Here is a 14,064-nt window from a genome sequence, read left to right on the forward strand (position 1 = left end):
ATTAATAGGTACATTTTTTAAAAATATGTACATAATAACACGTGTTCAAGCAATGTTTTGGGTGTTGAAATATGGAAATGGAGAGTTAAACTTTAAATTACATCACAGAATGCCATCTCCCGACAATTTATAACTATGCCTCTATTCCATATTTCTATTGACCTTATTATTAAAAGTTTTGGGGGAGGAGGTTCCATATGTACAAAATTTTGTTTCCGGAAACCAAAATTGAAATTCCCAGTGAACTAGCTGCTCCGCCTGCTTTGAAATATGTACGAGATCTATGTTTTCAAACAAACGTTCTTTCACGTATTCGTAAACTTGTTATCTATGCGATAAGCTCACACAAATGTGTTGACTAGGAAAGGAAACTTTCTAGTGGGTGCTCATTATCAGCAGTAATGTTGCTAACTGATATTATTCAGGCTGCTATATCTTAGGTGCATGAAAAACTGGAATAGGTAATGGCACTGAACCTTGGGCATGTATTTGGTTTGCTCGTATAAGCGACAAAGCCATCAGCACCCGGAAGGTTCTGCACTTTAGTCGAGCAAACAAAGCTGCAAGTAAACCGAGCTCGCGAAGTCCGCTTCTGAATTTGCTCGGGTTTCAACGGGGCGTGCGTGGGTGCGCGCGCGTCAGGCCGGCCAAGCCCTCTGCGCTTCTGGGCCCGTGCTTGTTCTGTGCCGGCGGCGGCGGGGCCCCAGGTTCAGTGGACGAGAACGGCTTCGTTGGTCAAGGCGTCGCTGGAGGAGGAGGAGGAGGAGGAGGGGGGGGGAGCGGCTTCGAAGTAGGTTTCAGTACCACGCGTGAAGCGGCGGGGGAGGGGAAGCGAGAGACAGATAGGGAAAGAGAGACAGCCAGACGGAGAGAGTGAGGCGGGCTCCCACCTGGGACCGGTCGCCGGCCCGAAGAGAAAACGTGCGGCGGCTCTTCGCGCCAGTTCTACGTCGGACGCGGCGGAGGACACAACGGCGCGGAGGCCCGAAGAACGCGAGCGGGGATAAGACTTCCGCGCGCGCCGCCACCACCTCTGTACTCTCCGCGGCGCGCGTAACGATGTGAGCGATGGTGTCGTCGGGTCTCGTAGCGGCGGTGCGCGATCCCGCGAGGCTCTGGGCCGCCGAAGACACCCGGGGGTCGCCGCAGTGACCGGGGAGGGACACCTCGGGCGTGTGGTCGTCGACGGGGACGAGCCGGATTCTTGGCGCGAGGTCCTCCGGGGCTCCGGAGAGTCACCTCGCCGCTGAAGCGCGTCTGTGGCCGGGGAGAGACCTCGGGCCTCGACGGGGACCGGGAGAGATCGTGGCCCCACGACGAGGACGCGAGGTCCTGGGTGCCGGCGACACGGCCGTCACGTGACCGCGCGAAGATGCGTCGAGCCCGCGCTTCTTCAGCAGTCCTCAACTTCGCCCTCGTGTCGGGTGAGTCTTTGGTTCCACTCGGCGTCCTCTGGGTCCTCGGCGGTCGCGCGACCTCTTTTCTGGTGCTCGTGTGGCGAGGGTCGCGGAGTCGAGCCCAGCATCCCTGCACGACAAGTACTCGACTGTTATCATTCAGGCCCATTCAACACTGGCACGGAAACAGACGGATCACGTGAACGGAGACGGATCTCACGGTACAGAATTTCTACAACAGCACGCAGACGGACACGGTTCCGTAACGGATGAAGTCGGAAATGTTGATACTTCCGTTTACGTTGCTCCGTTGAACCAATAGGAGCCGAGTATTTGGCTGCGTTGGTAGCCAAATTTGTTTATGTTCTAAGTATGTTAAGAATTGTTACAGGTCCAAGTATGCCTTGTGTTGTATTATTAATTTTGTGGTTTATTTTTTATTATATATGTTAATTCTGCCAGTGCTATGATTTCAAAGGATAATATTTTTAAAAATTAAATTAATATTCCGTAACCTTGAAACCCAATCTTACTGGTTGACATTTGTTCCGTTTTTGTGCATTGTGGATGCAATAAAGATAAAAAAAAATGATACTAAATATTAACATGGTATTTATTTGCGAGGCAATTTTTTGTAGTTTGTCATTCCTAGTCATCAAAAACCAAACGGCGAAATCAAACGCTTCTATGTATCTAATTATACCTGAACAAATGTAAACATTTTAAATTGAAAATTTTGAAATAATCATATGAGCAAAAAGAGTTTGAATGTATCTAACCGCTGGCTTGCGTGCGAATGTAGCTTCGGCTTCTGTGCTGTGCGTGTGAAAATGTGGCATTCATATGCTGCTTGCGTGCTGTCGCGAATGTAACCTAGGCTTTAAGGCTCTGCCACATTCGCGCAGTCAGATCTGTCTGACCGTGATCTCCGACCATGCTGTCTGATGCGTTTTCTGAAGCAGCGTGCCAATTAACCTTGTGTGGTGCATCTGTTTGCCTTGATAATCCTTAGAGGGTAGCAGGGTATCACGCTATAGAAATGTCATTTGGGCTATACCCGAGAGATTTTTGTTTTATTAAAATAAGAGTAATACATATAAGCAAACATATATATATATATATATATATATATATATATTTATGCCTACATGCGTTTGCCATTTTATTTGCTTCTTCGAGTACTTTGTTTTCAATTTAAAGCAAATTAACGAAAAATAAGTACAACAAAATGGTGTCAATACGAAATAATAAAAACGTACAATTAAAATTTTTTTTTTGGTAATAATTATTTTTTCGTAAATTTATATTTTGTTTGAATATAATTTTGTTTGTACTCATCATGTTTCTCATTTGCGAAAATTCTTCATGATGTCAGACCTCGGAAGTTCAAATTCGCCAACTCTGATTAGACAGATCCACTCCAAGCGACTGTACCATCAATACCTGAAGTCATAGGTCACGTGAACAAATTAAATGCCATATCCGCATCTCACCATCAGATCCTACGCATCGGACAGGCGTGACTGCGCTAATGTGGCGCCATAACTAACCAGCACCGCTAAGTGTACGTAATAATGTAAGATGCATTAGTGCATAAGTTATATTCTATGGAAATGCACTAAAATGTCTCCGGAACGAAGATGAAAACCACCCCGAGTTAAGGAGGCAGTATTTTTCAGAGAAAATGGTACAAAAAAAATACCTAACTGACATGCTGGTTGACAGGAAAGTTTTCCGTGGATTCGTAATCGTTATCTAAGCTTAATGGACACTAGTTCTAGATAATGTGTTCCAGCTAATTGTGTTGTTTTTCGTAGATGTGAATTATCAAGAAACAACGTCATCCTTACAGGGTCAATAGCCTGAGACTCTGGTGAGAGCTCTGAGGGCGTTGTCTTGGTGTTGGAATAGCAACGAAAGTTTCTAGAACATTGATTAACTGTTACAAACAACAGCTGTAACTATTCAGTGGCTTTGCTGTCTTTGCGAAGATAGTCAAGTGATTATCTTGACTAATTTATTATTTGTTATTGGTAGTACTACGTCATCGCGAGCGTGCCACCTAATATCTTCAGATAATAACAAAGAAAGTATAGTCAAATTACAAGATTGCGAACGAACTTAAAATAATAGTCCCCCTAAATGTATTGAATTACCTGTGTATGTAATAACTTATTAAATGAAGTCAATAAATTGTTTACTTAATTATCTTAAAATCTTAAGAAGCTGATTTACATTTAATTTCTAGTACAAAATAAGTTCTTGCGTTAATAATGTATAATTTTTGAATGAACTATTTGCATGTAACCTTATTTTTTAAAATTAATTCATAAATCACAAAAAATATTTGTTTATTAAAATTTTGTATGTTTAAATTTCCAGGGTTTCGAGAACCTCAAAATTTTAGAGATTTATGAATAAAGTAATGAAAATGTGTAAACCATTTTACGAGAAAGGCTGCAATAAAAGAATATTCAGAGCTTCAAACAAAATAATGATAAGAGTTGAAATTTCAATGGTATTGTATATATATATTGTTATTTTATTAATTCGTGAACAAATATTTCGCGAAACTATATGGGAGCCATTTTCTTTGGTGGTTTTATAGGAGTATTTTTATGAATGATGAAATGTATTTAGTAATATTTTCAAAAAAGTTTTTATATACGAAAACCTGTACCCTCAAACACGAAAGAACACGGCAGCGTATATAAAAACTTACTTGAAGTAGAGGCAACCTCTACTTGTCTCGAAAAAAAAAGGTACCTGGAGGAAACCACTTTGTACTTTGTACGGAGCGAGTTGGAGCAATGGAAAGACACTGAGCTCGCGTCCAGAGATACCGGGATCGATTCCCCATTCCGATTATACTGTTCTCGGTTTCCCGTGGTTTCCCGAAAACGCCTCGGGCCATATCCCGGAATAGTTACTCGCTTATAGGTAGAGACTGGAAAAATTCGCGCTTTGGATCGCCTCTAGGATAGACTCCACAATCCCCTACACACTAGGGAAAATTCCACCTTCTCATTGGCTACTGACTCGTGACACCTGTCAACTGGGACGCTTGCGATTCGATACTTTTTTGGTTGAAGGTTTTTCATTGGCTCAAAGTCCTTCATATAAACTGCAAGCCAATCAGAGAAGCAATATAAAGGTACAGTTGTTTGGATTCTATCATATCGTGAAACGAATCCGCGAATTATTCCGGTCTCTACTTATAGGTCATAGCCGATTCCTTTACCAATGTCCCCGATGTGTGCTCTGTTTTTTCCGCTTCCAGCGACATCGCGATCTAACAGACACCAAGAACCAATTAACACTCACTAGCAGACAGACAGACAACGCACAGCTTAAACCAAACCCGTGGGTCTAGAAGTATAGTAGAGTCTCGTTAATCCGGATCTCGTTCGCTCGGACATCCGGTTAATCCGGATGGTATTAAAAATAAAATTTTTGAATTTTTCATCACTGATCATTTAGTACGATAAAAACTTAGCTCCATGTTGACGGTGTTATGAAAATGGGATTTAATCTGTAGGAAAATTTGTATTCATGCAAAATAAATCATAGATTTTTATGGTTTTACCCATCTTAAACTTGAATTACGTGCATTTGGAAGCAGATACCGTTTAATACGGACTTTCGGTGATTCGGACAGGGTTCGGTCCGATCTAGTCCGGATTAGCGGGACTCCTTTGTATAACATTTTGCATAGGAGTTCCTTATGTAATGTAGTAGGTGAGCACTGAGAAAGGTTTTTTGAAAATTCATCCCCTAAAGGAGTTTAAACAGAGGATGAAATTTTGTATGGAAGTTTGTCATTTTTTAAGTTAGACAGTCACTTGTATAAGTCTTCGGTAATTCATCAAAAATGAGGATGGGAAATCCCATCGGGACACGGGGAGAGTTTAATGAATATACAACTATTAATGTGTTTTATAATGGCAGAAAATATATTGACTTCATATGAACTTTTGGAAATAATAGCCCTTATAATATTTATTTTACCATTTATACATTAATTAAAATTATCGTTCTTTTTACTACCCAGTATTGATAGGCCTGACGGGACCGTTTTACAGCAATTGTGTGCCGTTTACGAAGAAAACAAAATTACGGTATAACATTTACGTGACCTTTCACGTGGTCTGATTAGCTTTTCCAGGGCGCTCCTCAACAGTCTGTTGACCTTGAACTCGTGCCTGTTCGCGCGGGAGTTGCATGGCCTTTGCGAAGGCACAAACACGGTGTATCATCACAATAGGACTTGGCGGCAAAACACAGGAAGTGCTGGTTGGAAGAAATACCTAAACCGCTCAAAAATATACATTTTGCACAACTTTTATTTCTGTGCCAGCACGTGAGCAACATTTTACTGCACACAGTGTATCTTCTGTGACTCCATAACACACACTTTACTGTACAAACCTAACCGAAACAAAACCAGAAGTCTGGAAATCATACCACAATCTTGTTTACAAGGTACCTGAATGTAAAAATAAATAAATAATAAATAAATAAAAACTTGTTTGTATATAGTAGGACGTAGTTAATTCCAGAAGAACCACAAACGTCCTGTATTGCAACAGCTGCGTTTTCATTGTGAAACCGTAAGATTATTTTGCCGGACAGAGCCATTAAGGTTGTAATTACGCAGACAAACAAAGCGTATTGAAGTCCAACAAACAGTCGAATTCTCCCGCTATGAATCAGCATCACAAACGATGTGTTATGGATGAAAAGGGGATAATTTACCCTCTCCCCCTCCCTTCTACCTGTTATGGCCTTCCTCGAAGTTGTCATGAGAACACTTACTGTTACGAGGAATAAATATCCAGACCACAAAGGCTTTCACCGAAACACGAGGGTTACATTTTGGGAAGGTTTCGGGTGGTTAAATTTCCAGGGTTACGGGAAACTAAAATTTCAAGTGATTTATGAATAAAGTTTTAAAAAAATAGGCAACCAATTTTATGAGAACAGATACAAAAAAAGGATAATTCAGAACTTCATCCAAAAAAAAATTATAAAAAAAATTGGAATGATATTGTATATGAATATTGTTGTATCATTTAGTGTTGTATTATTTCGCGAATCTATATGTGTTGCAATTTTCTTTAGAGCTTTTATAAGCAGATTTTTATTAAAGTTAAAATATCTTAAAATAGTATTTTCAATTACTATCATTCAATTTGAATACTTTTATATAATTTAAAATAATTGCATGAATATATCCCTTTGCTTGTTTACACTGTTTGTCGTAGAAAAACCTCAAGAATGAACAACTATGAATGCATAAACACAAAGAACAAGCCAACATCAGCTGATATCGAAATATTACGTGCGTAGACAGCACAGAGAATTCAAGGGAAGGAATTTAGTCAGAAAAAATTACACAATATACGAACACAGTAGGTCGATAACGAGACATTTGCAACAAGAACTGTTATCTTTTTTACGAATAGTATTTAAAAAATACTATTCATGTGTAAATGACTAATTAATCTCTTTGCTTTGTATGTTTAATACTTTTGTTGCTTCTACTTTTATAAGTACGCTAATTGGTACTTTATCACTTGTATCTTAAAAATTGTTGTTTTACCTTATGTTCGATTTCAGATAATTTTTATATAAGTTAAATATTCAGGTGTTTTTTTTAATTATATACCCTACCTTCACATTCTTAATTATGAGACGCTTCAGTGACCAGGGCTGCTGTAAGAGCTCGTCTAGTTAATGTGATCAAACACCTATGATTTGACGAGTTTCGAACCCAGAACCTCTCGCGTCGAGTTTAGTTGGCACTCCAACAAACCACGTAATTTTGCTCCGTCTTTAACATGCATGAAGAGGCTGTAGTTTTTTTTACATGCTTTATATTAGCTTCACCTGTATGTTTGTCTGTCCGTCTGTAACTCTTTCGACTAAGTTTTCTTTTCTTGCAAAGCACATACTTTTACCAGTTTCAATTGTTCCTTCCTCTGTGCTAGCCTTTCAGCTTGCTTAACCACGCCGAAAAAAAAAATGTTTTTTTTCTTCTTTTTTTTTCCGGTAAATTCTAAGATTATATCCATACATCTAACTGTAAATGATTGTCTGTCCGTCTGTAACTCTTTCGACTAAGAGTGAGTGTCTCATGATTGTAAAATGTCCCACCAATTTTATTACGCTCGTTAGCCGAGCGGTCTAAGGCGCGCGACTTCTGTGACGTTAGCTTTCGGATTCAGCGATCGTGGGTTCTACTCCAGGCCACGCCGAAAATTTTTTTTTTTTTCCCGGTAAATTCTAAGATTATATCCATACATCTAACTGTAAATGATTCGGAGAGACTTTACCATTTCTTTGTGACGTTGCAACTCCAAATAGTTATCTCAGATGGTAATAGGTAGTGTCGGTAACTCATTTCCCTATGATAATTATACATAAATATAGTTTAAAAAACTAAAAAAACATGCTTTTAAAGAATATCAAACTAAAAAGTTAAAAACAAATATAGTTTAAAAAACTAAAGAAACATGCTTTTAAAGATTATCAAACTAAAAATTAAAAAATAATTTTAAAATTTAATTTATGACAATAGTATATAAGCAATACTAGTATAAATGAGAAAAAAGCATGGGGCGCTTAATATACAAAAAATATGGCACAAAGCGCCTCAAGCTTTTTTCTCATTTATACTAGTATTGCTTATATACTATTGTCATAAATTAAATTTTAAAATTATTTTTTACTTTTTAGTTTGATAATCTTTAAAAGCATGTTTCTTTAGTTTTTTAAACTATATTTATTTAAACATGAGAGCGGCTAAAATAGACATTATCACACTTATTATCTACGAGCGTGTAAATAAAAGAACGTTTGTCGTTCCATAGAGGTATGCAGCGTAAATTTGTCATTAATTTTACGCTAAAATCTAAACACTCCCAAGTTCATAGTCATCGTAGTAATAAGTAAACATACTTACATAAAAACACAATGGTGTGGTATTCAATGGTGTCGATTTAGGGGAATGAACCAACTAGAGATAGAAGCAAACATGTTTACTAGAAGCGTAGATGTTAATACAAAGTGTGCACTTGTAAACAAATACCTTACTTTGTGTGTTCTTCTGGTCACGCTTTGCAATCTTCTCCGTGCCACAACTATTTGAGCAACAATTAAATGCTGTGTTCCACACTGGTTCGTGCAAAGCTGGTTGGCGTTTTAACATGTTTCTTTTTTTTCGTCGCATGCAAAAATCAATCCTCGAGTGGACATAGTGACCAGTATTTATTCGTCAGTTAGGTACACGAAAAATGATAAAGTAGTTTTAAACAAACCAACTACTGTTACAACAATAATTTTATTTCGTAACTATAGCAACAACAAAAAAAGAAAGTAAACGATTTAAAATTCCTGAACACCTTTTTTTTTGTATGATGACTGAATCAGAGAGTTTCTGTCGCATTTAATACATACAGCATATTCCTCAAACATATTACTTTACCCGTTTTAAACTTAATTTGCAGTATGTCAAGTACTCAATATATTGCATGCTTTTTGTTCTCTATAAATAAAAGAGTGTTTGTCAGCATGTAGTTTGCGTAGCGTGGAGACGGTGGGGTCAAACAAAAGCCGTATAATTTAATACGTTAATTCTCCAGGAGCGAGAAGGAATTATTCTTTTGCAATTCGAAGAGATTTATTCATAATTATTATTAATGTTTTTATTATATACATATTTTTTTTGCATTTTTCAATAGAACATTCCCAATAACGTCCCCGGCACATGCCATTACGTTGTTGATGCTTTATTCTCATTTGGACTTAATTTCGAAGTTTCTGTGACTATCTTTTGCCAGTACTGATTAAATATATGTGAATTCGTCAGGGTTTTGAAAACTTTTGAATCCAAGATGGCACCTTTGGTTTACATATCTTCCTGTTTTCTTTGTTCGAAAAAAAATATATATATATTGTTTCATAAGTTGATTTTCAAAATTCGAACTTTTTTTTTTCCGTTAAAGTCTCTGCAGTGTCGCACCCACTAGGAGGGGCGAGTCGAAAGCGGGGGACGCACCACAACGCCGAAATACCATAACGCCGAACGTACAATAACGCCGAAAACCATAACTCCGAATGCCAAATTGACTACAACGCCGACAGCTAGAAAACTGCTGTGTACCACAACGCCGAAATACATTAATGCCGAAAAATGTCATTGCAGGACTGCCACAAATGTTAGGTTAGGTAAGGTTAGCACACAAATTAATTCAGTTGTTTTTCATTTTGCTCCTGTGCCCCCCCCCCCCTCCCCGCATCAACATTTTTCGGCGTTACTGTATTTCGGCGTTGTGGTACACTGCAGTTTTCTAGCTGTCGGCGTTGCGGTCAATTTGGCATTCGGCGTTATGGTATTCGGCGTTATTGTACGTTCGGCGTTGTGGTAACGACCCTCGAAAGCGTGTATGTTGATACAAGCGCGAATACACTAAACATTATTACGCACCGGCATGCTGGCCTGGCCTCGAAGGATCACATGGAATCTCCAGCGAGCCGTTGGAGTTCCATCCCTCGGCCGATGACCAACGTTAACGGGGGTAGTCTTCGGTTGGTTTGACCTCCTGAATGATTGCGAGCTCTGAAGCAACTGGGTGCCGACTCGTTGCTCGCGAACTTGAGACGTGCCAGCGTGCTGGGATCGAACCCGTAACCCTCGCAGTACGAGTGCTACGCCTTGGCCACCACAGGTCCCGAGGACCCTGTGACCTTGGTCTGATTTCCTGGGCTTGCGCGTCCCAGCCGCGTCCAGCCTACTGCATGGCAGTTGCTCCCGCATTTCACTGAAACGTCTCGTGTCAAGGCATGGCTGTAAATACGTTCTTTAAGTGATTCATGCAATGATGAATTTTTTATTTAATACAATTTTTTTGAACATAGCCCATTGCAGTTTTGCATTTTTTTGTCATGGAGAAAAATCAACAATTCATAATAAGAAATAAAAATGAAAACATAAACCCACAGAAAACTAGCCTGAATTATCTTATGTCAAACAGATGGACCCAACAATGAACCTAAACAGATATTATGGACAGCGTTCTCATTGGTCCAGCCACGTGCGGAGGAAGTACTCCCCAACCACGGCCAGTCATTAAACAGACTATAGAAAACATTATCACAGAGAGAGAGGTAGGGAGGGAGAGAGAGAGAGAGAGAGAGAGAGAGAGAGAGAGAGAGAGCGAGAGAGTGTGTATGTGTGTTTGTGTGTGTTTTTTGTGAGCGTGTGTCTCTCTCTCTTTCTCTCTCTAACAACGGTCAACATTTACCATCAAATACGGTTGTTTCTACCTCTTACGTTTAATAGGATTGACCGCGGAACGTGATATTCACGTAACAGCTACGATCCTGGAATATTGTTATTTCGACTGTTGGCTAAAATAAAATAAAAAAGGCAATTCCTACATCACATATCCTAAAGGTGTCCCTTGTTTCAATGCTCCATGTCGGAGAATGTAGGTGAGGTGACGTGTCTTGTAAAGGTATGGTATGATAAGGTGGATGAGCTACTGGAGCGTAAGAGTTCCACTTGCCCCGAAACCCACGAGCTATTTGCCTTTGTTGACTGAGCCGTGGTCTTATTATGCCTTTGGTGCGTGTCTCGCTCCTCGTTACAGCCTCTCGCTCACAAACATTCCTTCCTGGATTAAGGATGTGAGGATTACTGCATGCCTTCACAGACGCAGCGAGAGGAATTCCTAGCGTGTCGTTTCTGTAGGATTCACTTCCCGGTAGCATCGAGTCAAACTGTTTTAAAAATAGAAATTAAAAAGGGGGGAGAAATATCACTGAATCACTCGGCTGGCTTTTAATTTATGTTCCATATTACATAATTGTTTTGCGTGTTGTATTAATCTGCGTGTATTACGTAGGACCATGTATTCAACAGAATCTCAGATTCTGAAACGGCCTGAGCACGTGTGCATACAACCATTTTATGAAGTTTATTTTAAAAAAAAATAGTGTAAAGGATACAAACGAACGTTATAGACGATTTGTGTTGTCTTAGAAACCAAATTTTAGCAATTTCAGAAATCGACACACACATCAGAACGTAAGCTTAAATTATACATATTTGATAGGCTTTCCTACTTGGGCACTCTCTAGGGCAGAGTGCTAGAGTTGAGCGTAGGGATGTGGTGACCCCAGTGCCTGTGATCCTGCAGTCAGCCGCCAGCCTAGCGACATCCGGAATAAGGAATATCCCTCTCTAGCAGTGCCAAACACCTCCTGGAGGGGTAACAGGGCACCCTCTTATCCCCTTATCCCAGAAGACGGGTGAATTACTTGATGGTCAACGGCAATAGGAGGCCACTGAATTAAAGATCCTCGCTGACATCCTAAGGAAAATCATCGTCCATGATAACCATAAAGGTTGCCAAACCTTCTTGGAGGAGATGCCACATGAAGAAGAAGTGTTGCTAAATTAACACACAAGCAGTGGGGAAAATCGGGTTAGCTCTCAGCTTTGTACAGGCCATTTTGTAAGGAACATTAAATCGCAGAATTGTCTTAGAGTGATTTCTTAAATCCACGGAAAACATAAATAAGGGCAGCTGGATAAAAGTCCTTTCAAATGAAGGTTTCACCACTACGAGCGGGCGCAGAATTTCATTTGATCCGGGGGGGGGGGGGAGGAGCATAGAAAAACTTTGCTTGTTTGCTTTCGAATTATTTCCTTTTTTTGGTGGGAACGATAGATTTTTTTTTTTTACGATCTTCGGTGCGGCGGGGATATATATTTCCTCATTCCCCTTCTGCGTACAACTCCTGATTACCATAGCGCCAACTCGATGGATTTTTTTTTTTAAAGAATAAATCAAGTGTCAGGGAGGGAAGGAAATGTTTCGATCGTGATCAATGCTCTCGCCCACCGGAGAGCGTGCCGTATCTCCGGCTCGCTTGTTCCGTTTTTCGTCGTTGGTCGGCGCATGAGCACGTGACTTCCGCATGGCCCGCCCGCTGCTCTGATTGGCGGAGCCCAGCGGCCGTCACCGCATGCCTCCATCTTTGTTTCCTGCTGCGGTCGGCACGTTCGCGTTGCTCTCGGACCCCCACCCCCCTCTTTTTTTTAAAGAAACTTCCAATTTTTCCCCCCGGAAATTGCACCCTATCTAAACATTTCCTGCTATATGACTACATTTTCGGGTTGGCAGAAATTAGAATACGTAGACGCTTTTAAAGTTTCATCGGTGCAGTTTCGACCTTGCACAAATTTGGTGCATAACTAAAAAAAAAGATTTAACGAGACAGTTATCTTGCAAGCATGGTATTTACGGTTTTCTGTCTTTGTTTTGGTTTGGTTTGTTCCGTAATTTGTGTGTTTAGATGGTCTATTCACTAGTAATAAGGTCTGGCAACTTCCTATCCTTCTCCTTGGCGAAACCTATAGTCTTACTGAAGCTCGCGCATGCTAGCGAAATAAAGGCGCTTATAACAGTTTAGTTAGAACTTGGCCCATAGATGGGGTTGGTGCGTCCTTCACGTCTTGCCTAGGGGTTACCTGCCTTCCCACAAAACGAAGCTGAAGATTGGCGTCCCAGTTTGTAGCAAGAAAATATTATACCGAAATATTACAAGCCTAATTACTAATTATGTCTTCCTTAAAAGTTACTTTAGACATCATTGAACAATCGGTGGATACACTCATCTCCGCAATCAATAATTATAATGCTGCAACACTATTGGTACTGTAATGATGAGACTTGCGTAGATAACATTGCTTTTGAAATTTTATTTACGTACACATACTGGAGTAATTTAGGTGGTTACTGAGGCATGTTGTAAGTCTAAATTTCGATAAACGGATCGGGTTAAAGGTCGGTAGCAAAATCGGGCAGTTTCATCGTCACAAAAACAAACTAGCTATGTCTACTGACATTCGCCGAGTTCCCGAGCTAAACCTTCTTTTAGAGACATACTTAGATAGCGCTTTGACTATAAAATTGATATTTTTATTTTAACGTTTCAAAAAATTTGCGTAGAGAAAAATGAATGAAGGAATGAATGCATTAATAATGAAACCCCACAACCACAAACCAGTGCAATAGGGACATAGCAACCGTTATATTTAATTATTTCCAAATAAAATACTTTTTTCTCATATACAGTCAGTATAACTTCACAAATATGTTTTATAAATAATAATTTCCCCCTTAAAATTGGTAAAAATGGCCACTAAACTAATAATTTCATGTAAAGTTTTTAAGGTGGTTGTAAGATAAAATGACACTGACAATAATATAAATGACAATGGAGGAGGTAAAAATTAAGGCTGGGACTTTGCAATGTAGTGTATTAAATTCTAACATTTTTAAAACTGTACTACTGTTTACTTAATGTAAAAATCTTTACAAATCACAAAATAGAATATATTTTTTTAACCCGAAACATGAAACGATGTGGCCATTCAGTGCTCTGTTGCAATGGAAATGTGGGGTTTCTAATCAGTCGTCACAAATGGTTTTCAAGAGTTGTTGCGTAACAGCGAACTCTCTGGGCTATCCAGTCACAAGGGCGGAGATGTGGTTAGTGAAAGTTTGTAGGTCGACCTTGTAGCCATATCCACCGGTACAAGGTCACGGGACACTCACAACAAATGTAAGCCGAAAGACGCCATATTAGATCTAAC

General features: G+C 39.8%; 1 protein-coding gene across 2 annotated transcripts in view; it reads left to right on the forward strand.

Moving 5' to 3' along the window:
* Nucleotides 1-850: 850 nt before the first annotated feature.
* Nucleotides 851-14,064, forward strand: part of LOC134533150 (pancreatic triacylglycerol lipase-like) — a 102,702-nt gene continuing 89,488 nt past the window's right edge. For both annotated transcript variants that reach the window (XM_063370464.1, XM_063370465.1), the window contains exon 1: nucleotides 851-1,424. In XM_063370464.1, coding sequence (XP_063226534.1) covers nucleotides 1,373-1,424 — 52 coding nt within the window. In that variant the 5' untranslated portion in view covers nucleotides 851-1,372. The remainder of the gene's footprint in view (nucleotides 1,425-14,064) is intronic.

Source organism: Bacillus rossius, chromosome 6 (assembly GCF_032445375.1).
Source record: "Bacillus rossius redtenbacheri isolate Brsri chromosome 6, Brsri_v3, whole genome shotgun sequence".
Taxonomy (NCBI): domain Eukaryota; kingdom Metazoa; phylum Arthropoda; class Insecta; order Phasmatodea; family Bacillidae; genus Bacillus; species Bacillus rossius.